The 17,356-nt window shown below is 44.7% G+C and overlaps 1 protein-coding gene across 1 annotated transcript in view; it reads left to right on the top strand.

Annotated features, from left to right (window-relative positions):
- The first annotated feature begins 459 nt into the window (after nucleotides 1–459).
- LOC138529508 (phospholipase A2 inhibitor and Ly6/PLAUR domain-containing protein-like) overlaps nucleotides 460–17,356 on the top strand; it is a 144,453-nt gene continuing 127,556 nt past the window's right edge. Inside the window, exons 1-2 of the mRNA XM_069640837.1 lie at nucleotides 460–610; nucleotides 8,743–8,862. Of these exons, the coding sequence (XP_069496938.1) occupies nucleotides 565–610; nucleotides 8,743–8,862 (166 nt within the window). The 5' untranslated portion in view covers nucleotides 460–564. The remainder of the gene's footprint in view (nucleotides 611–8,742; nucleotides 8,863–17,356) is intronic.

Raw genomic sequence — 17,356 nt, 5'->3', positions numbered from 1 at the left:
TGGTTTTACCCCATCTTTTCCTGAACTATATTCAAGTCTTTATAAATAGGAGCTACTGTGCTAGCTAATTTGGTGAATTCCCTTATTTGGGTTCTGTACAATGACAATCACACAATATATCTTCCTTTGTTATAGGTATTATAACGTTTACATTGAACTTGTGGACTTGCCCTTGCACCAACTGCGACTCGCTATTGAAGTCTTAACCCATGAACATACAATTGTGTTCATTTCCAGGTCTATTAAATCACCTTTACTTTAGTGAGAAATGCTCTGCAATCGTGCACCCGGGACGTGCAAAGGATGGCTTTCATGTACAGCGAGGTCGGTGGAGTTTTAGTGGGGGCGGCTGGGGCATTGTATTCCAGGGAGACTGCCAAGTAGGAGTCGGAGCAGCCAGACAGGATGTGCGTCCTTCCCCAATCACATTGTAGCACGTGTACCCAAAACCTCCCGAGGCTACAGAACAGGCTATAAAGACAGCATCCTGAGGGAGAGACAAGACAGAAGAGATTCAGCTCCGGACGTCTGCACTGCACCTCCAGACACATTCTCTTCATCAACATGTGGGCCTTCCTCACCAGTCTCCTCTTCGCTCTCATAGCTGCAGGTGAGTCTGCTCTCTCTGACATCAGGGACATGCGCCATACCACATAGCTCAGCCAGTTGAGCGTCGGCTGCAGAGACAAGCGTGCAATTTACAGGTCAGAAACGGCTGAACTATAAATTCACATTTAAACTGGCATTTAGAGTGAATTGCCCGAGCCGTTACACAGCCTCCAGGAATTCAGAAGATGAAACAAAAGGGTCAAAAGCTATTGCATGCACTGCTGGTGTGGAGGTGACAGATAGCTGTCAGTTTAGTCCAATATTTACTGCAATTATGCAATGTTTGTGCTATTTATTCTGTACCCCATGAGTATTAAAATGTGTCTCTCCTATCTCCTCTGTATGCGGTTTGCACCCCTCAGGGTCTGAAGTGTCTCTTTTATATCTCCCCTCCTGCTCCCCTTCTGTAGTTATACCCCTGACATGTATATGTATCTGTCACCTCTGCTTCTGCTCCACCTACTTCACTGCACAATAGACAATATTGGCATTTCAAACTAGCCCTCATCCTCTCTCTCCATCACGCACCCTCTCTTCTCTTTCTCTCTCTCTACTCTCTCTCTCTTTTCTATCTCTCTCGCTTTCTCTGTCTCTGTCGGTCTCCCTCGCTCTCCCCTCTCCCTCTCGCTCTCTCTAGATCTCTCTCTTTGCCGTGTTCCTCATTTTACGCCTCGTTTGAAAGGTCAATTTCTGTTACACTGTCCTCTCTGTAGTGCAGTGATACAATGTGGGTCAGGGAATAGTTTCATTCAGGAGGTCCCCTCACCAAAACAATGCGGGGCAAGAAGTCATCAACCTATACTTGTTACCTAGAATGAGGCTTCGACGACAACTCTCTCACTACGCCAAGTGTTCCGAGGTTTATATAGGTCGCTTTGCTGCTTACTACAGGAGTTTAGTCAACCATGCCACAGCACCACCCACTGGTTGAAACAGATAAAGCGTTCCTGTGATAATGAAGCGCTAGCACTGGAGAACCTTGATTGTCTTGTATGAGCCCTGTTGTTTTTTTGTAATAAGCCACAGTTCTTATTTGCTGTTGGCTGAGTCCTCCGTTTATTCTGGGTAAGGGTGTTGGGCCCTTAAGATTCGGGCAGACCTCCACACGACCCCTGGCATACCAGGGAACCATCCCAACAGGAGAATTTCTTCATTAAATGTATGTGGGTTTCCTGGAAATTCCCAGCAGTTGCTAACGGACAGTTCAGTGGTTTAGGTGCAGCTGTGATTAGTGCTCATTTGCAGCTCACATGTTCAACTCCTGCAAGGCCAAGAAGATAAACTTTTCTCCCTGTATTTGGTCCTGCAACTACTGCCTTTGCCATGACTGCAAAACATGGTATGCTTATGTGTCTTAATAACTGATGGTGTGGTGTGGCGGGAGCCTCATGGTCTCACCAGGAGAGAGGATGTTCTTGTGCCCAGTTCATTTGCTTCACTCCCGTCCTCCCAAGTGATTGCCTCACCCCTCTATTGACACAATGCCCCCAGGCCCCCTTACTTATCAGTCCAGGAAAGAAACAACACAGCCTGCCGAAGTCTGTCAGGACTACCAGGAAGTGTGATAATTAAAAAAGGGCATTTTTGTTTCTCCAGTTAAGGCCCACTTCTATTCCTAAATTGAACGTTGTGTGGAAAGCCGAAATGCTGACTGACCATTTCCTGCCCCACCATTCTGAGAGCTTGATTTTGAGCTTAGTGTTCAATTAGAAAAGTGTTCATCTGGTGCCGAAGGAACCTTTTCTATAGAGTACCATATTGTGCAGTAATACGAAAATGGCAGGCTCACATGGAAATATTCACTTTTGTTCACTACTACGTGTTCTCGCCTTGTAGTTCGACAATGGTACACAGACCTGCTTGAGGGCGGAATTCTCAGGTGCATGCAAATATAGGAAAGTGTTCTTCCATAAACGAGGAACACTTTCCTTAAAAGCACCATGTTTTAACAAAGAAAGAATTTGGTGCAGGAACATGGAAGCTTTGGCTATTGCATGTGCCTGATATACGGCCTGAAACGGCCCTGGAAATCACCAGGAATCGAAGGCAGTAACTGCGATGGTAATCTCCTGGCAGAGGCCTGTTTTTGTATGTAAAAAAATAAGAGTTAAAATATGGCTTATGTTAGTTACCATTTATCTCCATTGCACACGTTTTCCCTTTTTAAAGAATAACATTTCCCAGACTGCAGCACACCTTTTCTAAATTGCAGTTTTTAAAGAAATGCTTGTAGTGCCACTGGAGCACATGTTTCTCCTACAACAAGATGTTTTAGCAGATTTTGTTGCAGGAAAGCACATCTCCCCTTCAATCCTTTCATCCACATCAGAATGGTGGTGCAAGAACCTGGAGGCAAGAACGTCTGGTTTCCACTCAAATGTTATGACAAGCTCAGAATCAGGTCTGTGTAAAAATAGAAATATGTTGTTCCAATGATGAACTACACTTTTTCTTAAAAACACCATATTCTGTAAAAAAAAGACAGTGGTTTACAGCCATGAAAGCCTTACAGCCTGGCAATGGGAATATTGCACGTGATTAATACAGGGCAGGTACTGTGAAGGCATTCTCCCTGCAGAACACTATTTATGCATTTAATAAAAAAAGGAGTTACAGTATGGCACCTGTGAGGTGACGTTAACATACACTGCACCCATTTTCTTTCACAATCAAGGCATTTTCCAGATGTCAGCAGAGGCGGTGCTAGATGGGGTCTGGGCGGGCTATAGCCACAGGTCTTTGGTTGTAGCCCAGGATAGAAGCGCAGGGTCGACAACCAAAAGGCTCGCTCGCCCCGAGTCCTGGCAGTCCGGATATGAATGCAGCCCTGCATCTTTTCCAGACCTGGCAGCTGCCCTGGATGGCAGCAGATCTTTTCTGACGGATTTTGCCGAAGCACAAATCCATACTGTTCCGGCCCAATTCCTCCCCTGGATGTAGTAACATTCATTACATGAATGTTGCACTAGACATTCGCCTATATTCTGCTGTGTCTCCTAGCTGGTTTATTAATCGTATGTAATTGTATTAGCATGTGTACGGCGCGAAATTAAATCCGCTTCACAGCGGCTCTTCTTGCCATCTTTTGGGCCATTAGTGAATGTATTTTGAAGCCATATACACAGAAATGTTCAAACAATTCTGGACGCTTCGGATTGAAACCTGCTTGTTTTTTTCCCCACTAACCATACCTCCCAAGTGCCGAATTATGCTGCTTTTTATATCAACTTTAGAAAGGAGTAAATACTGGAGAATACCTTGGCAGCAACCGCCATGCATTTGTGGCCGTTGCCAAGGATGTTGTCAAGCAGCAAAGCAGGACACTCGCACTTTGGCTGAAAGTGTCTGATTATAGTCTAATGCGGAACTTTCACATTTGAAATGCATGTGGTGAAATTTAGAAAAGTGTTGTCTCTTAAGGGAACGACACTTTTCTAACTTTACATGCACCTCAGAATATGGCCATCAGAATGGTGGAGGAAGTATTTGGCAGGGAGAATGTCAGATTTTCATGGCAAACTCGCTGGCACTCAGAATTAGGCCCTCGGTTGGAGGGAGGGAGGGAGGGAGGAAGGAAGGAAGGAAGGGAGGGAGGGAGGAAGGAAGGAAGGAAGGAAGGAAGGAAGGAAGGAAGGAAGGAAGGAAGGAAGGAAGGAAGGAAGGAAGGAAGGAAGGAAGGAAGGAAGGAAGGAAGGAAGGAAGGAAGGAAGGAAGGAAGGAAGGAAGGAAGGAAGGAAGGAAGGAAGGAAGGAAGGAAGGAAGGAAGGAAGGAAGGGAGGGAGGGAGGGAGGGAGGGAGGGAGGGAGGGAGGGAGGGAGGGAGGGAGGGAGGGAGGGAGGGAGGGAGGGAGGGAGGGAGGGAAAGAGATGGGAGATGGACAAAAATAAGAAACAAAAGTGACCATGATAATCAAAGGATAACATAGCAAAACAACACACGAGGTAGGGAAAGACGATTAAAAAAAGAAGCACGATGAAGAACAAACGTGCCATGTTTGCATGCAAACGAGAAATAAACAATAGGCAAGATACAGAAAGGACAAAAGGAGACCATAAGGTTATTGAAAATGTCAAAGAAAACGGTACTGAAAAAAAGAACAAGATAATGCTGTAGAGGTACAAATGAGAACGTCCCAGACAAGAGAGATAAAGCGAGAAAGAAAGAAGCAATGGCAGAATGCAGAGGAATCTTTAGAGAGAAGAAGAAACATGGAGACAGTGGAAGAGGAAAAGTGAGGAGACAGAAACACATTGAACATGGGAAAGAAGTAGGAGAGGCAGCTGGGGATCCATCGTGTCATGTCAGTCTTCATCTGCAGTGCTAGTGACAAACAATACAGAAGCAAATGTTTATCAGGGTCATCTGCTTGCTCAGCTTGTAAAAGCCGTCATCTCCGACCATGCACCTTGTGTAGCAGAGCAGGTGGGGCAGCGGCCGGTCCCTTTGCCCCCACCGTAGCCTCTGTTGTGAGCCCTGCTGCTGCAAAATCATTACAGGGGAAGAGAACAGACCGCCCAGTCCCCCGTGTGAATAAAGGACATGGTTGGACTCTGCTGCCTTCTACTTAGGGGGGATGGGCAAGGAACCCCCAAGCGCGAGGCCCGGGGAAGTTTGCCCCTCCTGCCCCCCCTTGTGACAGCCCTGTGCACGCAGCCCTAAATCCAACATACAATCCAACCTCTGCGCACTGATTCCTGTGCGCAAGTGTCTGTACGCCTGCCTTCGGGCAGCGGTTGAGATCAGGTATTTGCATGGCCAGTTCTCTGCCTATAGGCTGCGCGGGTGGTTCCGTGAATACGTATCGTTTGGTGCAATTGTGGGCATGCAAGGGACTCCCTCCGAGCTGTCGCTTGTAACGCCCACTTTTTCACACGTACTTCCGCATTTTCTGTGTTCTGCCCGGTTCCCAGCCCTCTGCGCAAGCCACGCCCACGCTCTACATGAATCGACGAAAGGGATAACGCATGCAGTGTGGCCCGAAAGTCCACTATTTGCCACGTAAATATTTCCATGAATCAGGCCCTTAATGCGCAACCAGGGTTTGCAAGCAGTAAATGTAACAAGGGGTTGGCGTTCTAAGAAAGAGTTAATCTTTCACCACTGTTATCAGGGAGGCTTCTACTATGTAAAGTGAATATATGCAGTAGTTGCTGTTACTATTATTATACTGTAATATATGTGTATATTACGAAGCCATTTTGTAGCGTGGAATACGTGTCAACCCTTATTATTTTGCTATGAAACATGAGAATATGAAAATTGAACAGGGAAACTTAATACATTTGCTTTCACAAAAGTAAAAATTAAAATGGAGCCAAAGCAGTAGCACTTCATAAAAGCTGAAAACTCTTCAGCAGGAGAGACTTTATTAACATATATGTCTGTCTGCCAGGGCTAGCTCGCAATCTACTTTTCAGAAATGTGCTTTCTAAGGTGCTTAGGGAAGAACCCATTGAATTGCCCCAGATCACTGCCCCAAATGCAGCTGGTTAACGGGCTTTGCATAATAAACTTTCAAAAGGGGTTTAGCCAGAAGGCACTGTAGAAGCTCCTCACTGGCTGTCACTCATCCCAAAACATATTAATCAAGGTCCTCTCAGGAATGTCATTTAGGGGTCGCCAGAGGTCTCCCTTGCGACCTGCACCACGTGGCTCTTTACTTCTGGAGTGGCTGGCCTTAATAAGAAAAATAAGAACAGGAGTGCACAAGTCTAACACTTTCAGCACTGACCCTAAATAAGAAAGAATAGGAATACCAAATAATGTGTCTTTCTGGAATTCTATACAATAATTGCTAGACTCATTGGAAGGTTTATTTCAGGCACACTTCAGGGGGTGGGTCACTGATTTAGTCTGTTCTTAAACGCCTCAACTCAACCTTTCATCCTTCTAAGGTCGATAAACGAGTACCCACACAGGTTGGGTGATATTGGGTGCATATTTTTTTCTATATGAAGTGCTTAAGCGTAAGTGCTATATAATAACACATCATTATCATTTGGTCGTAGACGTCTGCCTGCATTCACAGTAATTTGGTAATATTGGCCTATACACACTGATCTTAACGATACATACGGCAATCCATTCTTGTATGAAATGTACATCACATTATAGTGAAATCAGCACCATATTTTTCGTAGTGCACAATGCTATGTGATGCCACTTCCTGTTTTGTCAACAGGTGAAAGGTCGTGTTCCATCGCTTCCCGCAATATCACTTTGGGGTGGGGTCAAATGACATCACTTCCTGTGATGTCATCAGGGGTCAAGGGTCGTGTGATGTCACTTCCGCTACCCCTGGCATTTTGGTGAAATGACGTCCCTGGGTCCCTTGCATGATACACAATTCTGTCTTGGGCAAGCCCCAGTCATCATGTCAGACACATTCCTTCAATACAAATGAACCCTGGCTGTGCTTTTTGGTACTTGCTATATCAATGAAGACATCATTCAGAAAAATAGGAAGGGGCCTCCCTCTCTTTTGTATGTGCCCAAAAATGGAATTCTCTTGACACATATATGATGCACCACCATTCATCACTGTTTTCGGGAAATTAATTGAAAAGCCTTCTATATGTGCACTTCAGCTGACTCTTGTTTCAACCTATTTAGATACTCAGTGCCAAGATTCTGAAGTGGGAGTAGTTTACTCCATATTTGAAGAAGTTGTTTGAAAATGACAATGTAGGGAGTATTAAACGAACTTCCCATGCTTACTTGGATTTTAAATCTGATATCTATGTTTAAGTCTAAATACACTGCACCTAGTATGTCATGCAAATTAAATGATGCATTTGACCTTAAAGCTGCTCTTCAGATCAGGCAGCAATCAGAGCTCTGCTCCTCCTGTGGCACTGCCCTGATCCTTCCACTGACTCCAACGAGTCTGTGGAGCTGTGCCTGTGGAAGCAGGATGGCAAGATCCTGTGTTTCAATTGTTTCATAGGTTTTGTTGAGAACATTTATCTCTCAGTTTTTTTGTTAGCTGTATTTGCCAGTTTTTAGGAAGTAGACGGGATTGGCATGGAGTTTATCTGTAGGCCTGGTCATAATATTGATCAATCACTGATAAACACCTGCTCTGCCTATTTCATTATCCTGGTGTCATTATAGTCGACTTATCAGCGGCATCATGATTGTTACAGAATTAAACAAACATATTCACAAGTCTCACCACAGCATTTTCTTTTTTTACTACAAGCGCTATGTCCTCTGTGAACAATTGTAGTGGTGTAAAGTGCCAATAGAAATGAAATAACCTCGCCTCTCTGTGGACTGCGGCACAGGTGAGATGGAGTGTTTCGAGATCTTTTCCTTTGCATTCTTTGCTGTGTCTCCAGTGAAACAATCAACCCAAAACTAACACAGAAGAGTAATTTCCCTCAACAATCAGGCCACCATCTCCCAAGTGCCATAATCCTGTCTCCAAACTGAATTTACCAAACCTCTCCATAGCAACCTCCATACTGAATGACTGTGTGCCAACACCTTTGCCTAAATAACCAAGTACTCCAGACAATTTCTCAAGGCGGTTGTTACCTGGCCATACTTCCTTCAACTCTCCCATGTCTTCAAGTAACAAAAGACGATATGGCCTCATTATGGGTGTGGCTATAGTGGCATCAGAATTAGTGCCAAACTTGATTGCTGCTAACACACCTCAGTTTGTCAGAGTTATCCTTGGATTACGAGTGGCAGGGTGGCAGTGTTAGTCCCCTTGAGTCCACTGGATACCATGGGGGTTTTGGAGGTATCAAATATAGGCCTTAACATGGAGGATTTAAGTCCAGCCAGTGGCAGGAGGTAAATCCTACACTTTAGTGCAATCTCAGAATTTGCCACAACTGGCAATTAACTGGCATTAATTCCATTATCACCCCCAAAGTGATGGTAATGAAATGACAGCCAAAAATGTACTGAACCTCTGAATTCATAATTATCGTCTATGGACCTTAAGCTGTAAGCTCTGCTATCAGTGCAAGATACTTGTTCTTGGCCGCAACTGCGATTGTGTGGCCTCTATGAGCATGCCCAGCATCTATCTACTGCTTTCAGGCCACAATGAACGCATGACAATTTCTATCCTACAAAGTCAGTAACACAAGATGTGGCTTATGTGGCTTTTTGTTCTAGGAAATTCTATCAAGTGTCACAAATGTTCCAACAGAAATGGCACAACGTGTTCTGGCGAACTGGTGGAGTGTGATCCAAACGTAACCTCCTGTCAAAACTTCATATTCGAAGCTCAGATCGGTAAGCAATTTACATTCATTTGAAAATTGTGTTATGTTTGGCATTTTTCACACATTGCAGCAGAGTGTGAAGACATAAGATAATAGCTTCTGATTAATCCTTTTTTTTCTTAGCACCCTATAGTGCCTAAGTCATATGTGTTGCTATTTTCGGCTCTATTTAGAGCTGTGCATGGGCGAATATCACTGATCTGCCTTGAATGATGGAAGATGGCCACGGCTCTTGGGATAATTGAGTCTGACTGTGCACACTCCTGTACTGCTGGATGATGGCACCACCCCTTAATGAACCAGTGGAATATCAAAAGCCTTCAACCTACAAATCCAATAGACACATAATGAGGTTTGATTACGCCATCTTTAGGAAACAGATTGCATGGACCATAGCTACACTCTGATGGAAACTGACGATAGGTTGAGACAGCAGTCCATGCCCCGAGCATGCATCCATATAGACGTGGTGCCATCTCACATTTGTCGGGCAATAACATGTTTGATGCAGTAGGGAACACCACTCAATCACTTTGGTGGGAACATGGGCCATTACCTATCCAGTGTTGCCCTGTCAACACCAAGCAGCTCAGATTCTTCCTCACATACAGTCTGTGGTAGTTCTCCAACCCACCCTCACAGTAGTTACTAGTAATACTCAGACATACCTCTCCAACTAGACCCAAGGGACCCAAGGTGGGCTGCTTTTGACACTCAGACAAACCTTTCCATTGTGTCCACATGCAGGACACCAGTGGCGCGTAAACCTGCCACTCCAATTGTGTACATCCGCGGACTGTAGTGTAAGACAGAAATCAGTGACCCTCAAACATAGTATTAGAGAGATGTTTCTACAACCCTCAAGTGAGTGGTGTACAACTATGTAACCTAACGGCAAGACAGGGTTTCCAAAAAAAGGATAGTCCAAACCACTTTAAGGGTAGCAATGGCTTAACAGTTGGAAGGGAGGTGGTGGGCTGGCACTGAAGTAGGGTTAGTTTCAGAAGTTACTCCAAAGAACACACTACACTTGTACTCTGGAAAGTATACGGTTCATTATACAATTATAAATATACAAATTATAAGGTCAAATATGTTCTTTGAGTTAAACATAACACATAGTAAGAAAAGGTCTATGTATTAAAACAGTAAAAGGTCACACCCTTGTCTAAGATAAAAGCATGCCAATACCTGGTGGTAAGCAGAGTACTTACAAGTCTAAGAGCTGGGATGGACAAAGCAGCCATAGTCAATAAAAAGAATGCTTTCACAAAGACCCAGGACCCATAGTTGTACATGAATAGTCACTGTAATCTACACAACCTTTAATGCACAGTAAAGTTATTCATGCATATGTGGACCATGTACGTGATACAGTACCTAGAAGAAGTATAAGGTTTAAAACATTTCCAACAATGCTCAATGGGGTTACTAAAAGTCAGAACATGGTTAGACGTATAATACCAGAACTTAATAGCCCCATTACACTACAGGTCATAACATGAAACAAAATGTCAAACAACAGTACATTTTTACCTAGGAAGGAGGGGTATACACGCATTTCGTCGACGGGAAAGTCATCGCGGGACTTTTCATCGCCAAAACCCTGGTTTTCTTTTTTATTTATTTTAGGGGGGGGGGAATTTTGTGCGGGTTGGGGTAAGATTATTTAAGTAGGGGGGGGTCTGGGGGGGGACCCCCACTGAAATAATTTTTTTAAAAAAAAAAAACAGGGTTTTAGGCAAAAAATAGGTGGCAATGAAAAGTCCCACGATGACTTTTCCGTCGGTGAAATCACGTAGAACCGAAGGAGGGACATGTAAAGATAAAAAAAAATATCTTGTAAATCAGTGGTACCTAGCAAATGTTCAGTCGTTTGAAGAAACCTCCAGAGACCCATGAAAAATGTCAGTGTTTAGGTAAGCACCTTTCAAGGTCACTTTAGTGGAGCTTGCACAAAATATCCCTATAGGAATTAACAAGACAAATCCAGAAGGCTGAACCAAGGTTATGGGGAAAGGCAGGTAGGTCTGTGTACTTCCCCATAGCTACAGACAAAAGGTGAAACCAATCCCAACAGACATCAACGGAGACCCCTTTGAAGTGCTCCAGTTCCAGCTTTAAGACCACATGTACACAGGACGGCAGAAAGCAAAAAAGGGTTCAGACTCATAGCATTCAGTAGTGTACGATACTAGAGGGGGACCCTCAGAACCCCACTACCACCAGACTGAGGGAAGATGACCATTTATGAAATCTGATGATACCAAGGGACTTACTTCCCAGACAAAAAATGCCTCGGGCACCCCAAAAAAGAAGAATCAGCTTTCAAAGACAGTGACATAGGGTGACCCACCCGCCAGGTTAAGAAGCAATGACAAAGAAGTGGAGATGTCGGAACCCAACAAAGCAGATCCGGACAGCTCCAGAAGAAAGACTGAGCAGCAAGACAGCAGAACATAGTCCCATGATGGGTGGAATAATAGAGGTGACCCAGGATGGTCCAGATAAAGAATAGCGGCGGCCTGGTGGTGTCCAAGGATGGATGACAAACTCTTCCTTCCTGTTGGCTCTAGTACCAGTGGGGTAAAACAACAAGATGGCAGCAGAATTACCTGGAACCTGTCCCAGCAAGGGGCATTTAATCCAAGAAGTGAATGAACCAGCCCAGAAAGAATGTCTCCAGCAGCGAAAAGAACAAACTGGAGATGACGATAAAGGACACAGAGCTTGGGCAGTATAATCGATTTTGGTCCTAGAGATTGCAACCCCTATTTGAAGCAAATCTTAAGAATTGAAGAATGTGCACGGTCCCACCTAGATGTGCATATTCACTCACGGGCTGGCCTAAGCCTGTCCTACATTCACACACCAGGCAGATAAACATAACGTTTTGGCAATCAGACAATCTGGATGGCACTGAAAACTGTCAAACACTCAGGTCCACCAATACGGTTTGTGTATTGTGCTGTCCGGGACTGAGTACTAGGCTAGATCAGTCAAAGACATTAAAGAGTGTGCAGAGCTGGATAATTCTTGATGTAGCGAAGTGTCATCCACAGTATGAAAGGATGCAGAGAGGTCTTGCAGGATGAGTGTGTAGGAGAGCCAAACTTGATTTGCCACAGTGAGGATGTTTGAGACATTGACCAGGCAGTTTTTGTGCAGTGATGAATACAGATCCCAATTCGACTAAAGTCCCACTGATTATTTGTTTCATACTAACTGGCGATTCTACGAAAGTCCAGTTGTTCCAGGAGTTGATGAGTGATAAAGAAGAGAAAAAGATTGGCAATTAGCTGAAATGTTTGGGTCAGCATAGTGCTTCTTGAGTAGAGACAAAACAGTGGCTTCATAGAAGCAATCAGGGAAGTTCCTACTAGAGAATGAGAGGTTCCAGAGGATGGATCGGTAGGAGCAGATTATAAAGTACAAAAAAGGTAGCAGGCGCCCCTCTCTCGAAAGAACAAGGCATGATAACCTGTTCAGTGGTTATTAACCACATTGAGAGTTCGCAGCCATTGCTTTTTGCTCACTGTACCTTCACAGATGGGAAATATCCATTTGCATATCAGTCTTTGTCCCGCCCACAAGGGCAGTCCAGCACCGAAATGCTATGGCAATTCCTCTCTGAACAAGAGTACCATGAGCAACCCCATACACGTGTTTCAGCCTTGTTGGGCATCATCAGTGAGGTGAAGCTGAGCCTCTCTAAGCACAGTGAGCAGGGAGTCCACGCCTGGTTGCCCCCAGGTAACCTAGGGTGACCAACCCCAAGTTCCTTTCAAAAATACAAAAAAGGTAGCAGGTGCCCCTCTCTCGAAAGAACAAGGCATGATAACCTGTTCAGTGGTTATTAACCACATTGAGAGTTCGCAGCCATTGCTTTTTGCTCACTGTACCTTCACAGATGGGAAATAGCCATTTGCATATCAGTCTTTGTCCCGCCCACAAGGGCAGTCCAGCACCGAAATGCTATGGCAATTCCTCTCTGAACAAGAGTACCATCAGCAACCCCATACACATGTTTCAGCCTTGTTGGGCATCATCAGTGAGGTGAAGCTGAGCCTCTCTAAGCACAGTGAGCAGGGAGTCCACGTCTGGTTGCCCCCAGGTAACCTAGGGTGACCAACCCCAAGTTCCTTTCAAAAATACAAAAAAGGTAGCAGACGCCCCTCTCTCGAAAGAACAAGGCATGATAACCTGTTCAGTGGTTTGCAAACTAAATTTCAAGGAACCTGGGATTGGTAACACTAGGTCTCCTGGGGGCAACCAGACGTGGTCTCCCTCTCACTGTGCTTAGAGAGGCATCAGCTTCACCTCACTGATGATCCCCAACAAGGGTGAAACACGTGTATGGGGTTGCTGGTGGTACTCTCGTTCAGGTTGGAATTGCCATTGCATTTCGGTGCTGGACTGCCCCTGGGCAGGACAAAGACTGATATGCAGATGGATATTTCCCATCTGTGAAAGGCACAGTGAGTAAAAGCAGTGGCTGCGAACTCTCAAGTGGTTAATAACCACTGAACAGGTTATCAGCCCTTGTTCTGTCGAGAGAGGGGCGTCCGCTACCTTTGCAAACCAGATTATAAAGTAGGTGTTTATCTTTGATGGCTTGAGGAGATAATGGGCCCACTGAAACACAAGATAGATGGGGTGTCAATGCTGGCTAGAGTAGTACTGAGAGGAGCTGAGGAATAAAAAGGTGGGGGGGGCCAAGGAAGTCAGAGGTTTTTGACATCTTAGAAGAGAAGTACAGGGTAAAGTGGTAAGCAGAGAGGTAGGGGTAAATAGATCAGGAACAGGGAGTGCCTGCATGGCTTTCTAGTTAAAGGAGAGTTTAATGGGGTGAGATTTAGGGGAGGATATGAGAATGTGAATTAATTGGACTTAATAACATCCAAAGCTTTATTGAGTGTCAAGGGCACCCTTCAAGGTGGCACGCGTTACTCTTGAGCTGGTTAATCTCAGGGGGTGATTCAGGACTGCATGTGAGGGATGGAGGGGGTTATTGTGCTATCTGGATAGTGATTTCCAAATGGGACACTGAAAGCCAGGATGAACATTTTAAATGGCTGCGTATTGGAGGAGGTGAAAGGTGGAAATAAGGCGAGTGGTGAGTCTTCAGCCCAGTAAGTTGCCAGCAAATTAGTTTTAATATTTTGCTAAAATATAGACAGGGGAGGGAGGATAAGTAACAAATATGTTGATGGAGGAGAGAGGGTAGGACAAGGAATGTTCTATTGTAAGCTAAATGGGGTATGGGAGGAAGAAATAAAGATGAGGCCACAAGTGTTGCCTTGAGTGTGAGTAGGTGTGCGCATGCTGTTTCTGTAGATAGGAGTCACATATGGGATCAGCAGGGTCTTTAGTTCGGAGGAAGTCAAGAAGTATATTGAGGTCAGGGATGATAGAATTATGTGGGCTGGGGTTTATGAAGCTCAGCGGGATAGTGAGTAAATGTTGTGCAAGGAATTGTTATATGGCAGTGTGCTAAAAGAGTGTGGAAGAAATTCATATGACAAAAGGGGGTAAAATCAGGTGAGCTTTTGTTAATCTCCCTAATTACAAGCAAGAGGAACTGGGCCGAGGAAATCCCCTGCACCAAAACATGGTAGAGTCAAACAATGTGACAAATATCACTGTTTATTGAAAGCTTTCGGTACAGGGATCAAGTTAATGGACAATAAGCAATTCTCCAATACTTTCTCATCAGTCTCAAGCTCATCACAGTCTTTTAAGGGCCAGTGATGTCACAACATACAAGATACATTTTAACAAACCTAAGGTACCACATTATTGGTTAGTGAGGTAAACTACATATGGAGTACATACAGGGTTTGTAACCCTATTGTATAGGCTATATCGGGTGGCTCCTCCTGCGACCACCTCCTAAATGTCGCAACTACAGGTATGTCAAGTTAGCTGTTATTGGGCCTCACAACAAATTGTGAGCTGGCGTGGAAGGTGGATAAGGAATGGCCAGCAAGGGTCTTCTCAGCCTTGCTGCCTTGGAAGGGTACCAGCCCATGAGCAACTATTCAAGGTGGTGGAACAGTTACAGAGGTGCTGTTTATACCTAACAAGTTACCATCTCTAATCTAGGCCTTGAGACAGAAAATTAAGCTTTCATCATGGTATTACTTTATGAGGATGTTTGGCTTTTACTCTTGCAGATGTCATATCTCTTCTATTTAAGTTGAAATGTTCCCTCCCTCGGTGTCCTTGGCAAGGCTGTGCACAATAGCGGCACTGACAGCCTGGTCTGTGCATCTCAGTAAAGTCTGCATGTCAGGCCTCCAATGTGGCTGTGGCTTCCATCTTTATTAACATGGCCATTCATGTTAGTCACATGTATGCGTCAGCAAGCAGTTCATAAGTATTCTTGTGCAACTTCTGGTTACTGCATAGCGAAGGTGTGTCCGTCCTCTAGCTAAATGAGTAATGAGCATGTTTTTTCAGTCTAAGAGCAGTGCGACCTAAGTGTCTGGATAACTTTGGGCAGGAATGCATGTGTGTGTCATGTCTAACGCATCTACATCATAGTCTTAGTCGGGACATCATCAGCTTTCTTCATGGTTACTGTCAGTCTACTTGCTCCATCGATTGCAAACTAATCTCTTTGAGGATATCATCAGGATAGGGTCTAAATGGCTGTCTGAGCAAATAACATTTCTCACATCTGCTATACATCAATGATGGGGAGGAGGGGGCTAGGAATGCTCTGCACCTCTCATTTCTGAGGTGCCAAGAGGACGGTGGGACCGGTGCAATGAGGGACACATTTAGGTCTCCCACTTCAACCCCCCCGCTGGTCGAGCAATCGACCACACTTCCTTGGCTGTTTTCCCTGCTTAGGTATGGTTTTGGAATCCATACTTTTGCCACTCCTCCCAGGTGACCTTCATACTTAACTTGCTCATTGAAACCCCAGGTCATGTAGCAGCAGTCTCCATCGGGTTTGCACCATATCCGACGTCCCATGTAGTTACTTGGATCTGGGGGATATGAGAACCTTGTGCCTGGAGGGAAAATGGAACATTGCTTCAATTGAGACTGTAGTACTTTGAAAGTCTGTGTCTCCCCATCTGCCTTTGTCTCTACATCCAGTAATAATTTCATCCCTATTATCTTATCTGTAGTCTGCTTGCACTGTGTTTTTGCTACTGTAATGACACAGAGCGCCACTAATACTACCAGTAAGGCAGCTACCAGTACTTTCAGCCCACTGGCCATCCATGATGGTATCTAGAAAAAGATATACATCAGCAAATCTTCATCTTCCCTTGGTGGGCTCATGATTTCTTCCATCTTGACATGTTAGTCTGATAATTGCATGATATCTTCTGTGAGGGTTCCATTCTCACCATCGTGGGAGGGCTTTTTGTGCAGCAAGACGGGCTGATATTTGTGCCCATGCCTCCTTCCATAAATGTGAGGAAATCCATAACATATCTATGATGGAGGGTCATGAGTCTGACAGCTCTCAATTCTTATTTGATGGTGCTGAACCCCTTAACTGTTGAATTGATCATCTGCAACATTTCCCATCACATTATTTGGAGCCATTTGGCATTCGTGTTCGCCTGGACCCCAGGAACAACTGATGCAAAGAACGTTTCAGTTATACTGAACAGCCTGTGCTCTGGTGGTATTGAAGCAAGTGCTTCTTCCATTTTGGATGAGACATAATTCCCTTGTTTCACTTTTGTCAGTGCCACAGATCTCATCTTCTTTTGGTGTACATCCATTTTGGGGAACCCATCCACTTGTATGTCATTCTGTGGCACTACCAAGGCTGGTGAACTTAGCTGTTCTAAAGAGCATATCCGTCCCGAGTTTGGTGGCAATTGCATGTATGCTTTGGATCCACAGACCCAGTAGTGGTCCATTATTACTGCAGTACCAACCTTTGAACTCGGTATCTTTCATGTTCATTTGCATCTTTTATTCTCCCCAACCTTCACTGGACCTGGACCATTCTTGAAACACAGGGAAGCATTCTCGAGCGGTGTGATAGACATAGGGGCTGCTTCATTTTCAACCCAGATGAGCAGAATGGCACTCGCCACCCATTCTTTGATGCAGTCATCATTTTCCTCTTGGGCACTTCTACTTGAACGGTTAGGAGTGCCTGTGCTTTGCACCCCATCACACCTTCCATCCATTCTTCTCCTGTGAACACCTTTCCATACACCAACAGTTGAGTTCTCTCCCAGCAAGCTGACAGTCCTCCTGTTTCCTTTTCCCCCATTTTTTGATATTGCAATTCCTTTTGGGTCACTACTCTTGCTTCCCCTTTGTTTGGGCCATCCAGTATGTACCGTATCGTTTTGTTTGAGCTCCGGTATTCATCCATCATTGCTTGAGTATTTATAGCTATCTTCATATGGGAAAGTGTTTTGTGACATTGCATCGCAGTGTGGCCCATCTTCCTTGAAATTGGCCTGTCATGGTGCAGATTGCTAAGGGCATAAGTATTTGGGCTCTGTGCAACGAATCAA

Source organism: Ambystoma mexicanum, chromosome 1q (genome assembly GCF_040938575.1).
Source record: "Ambystoma mexicanum isolate Mex_15411 chromosome 1q, UKY_AmexF1_1, whole genome shotgun sequence".
Lineage (NCBI taxonomy): Eukaryota > Metazoa > Chordata > Amphibia > Caudata > Ambystomatidae > Ambystoma > Ambystoma mexicanum.
Note: the sequence above shows the minus strand (reverse complement) of the source record. Positions and strands in the feature narration are given on the sequence as shown.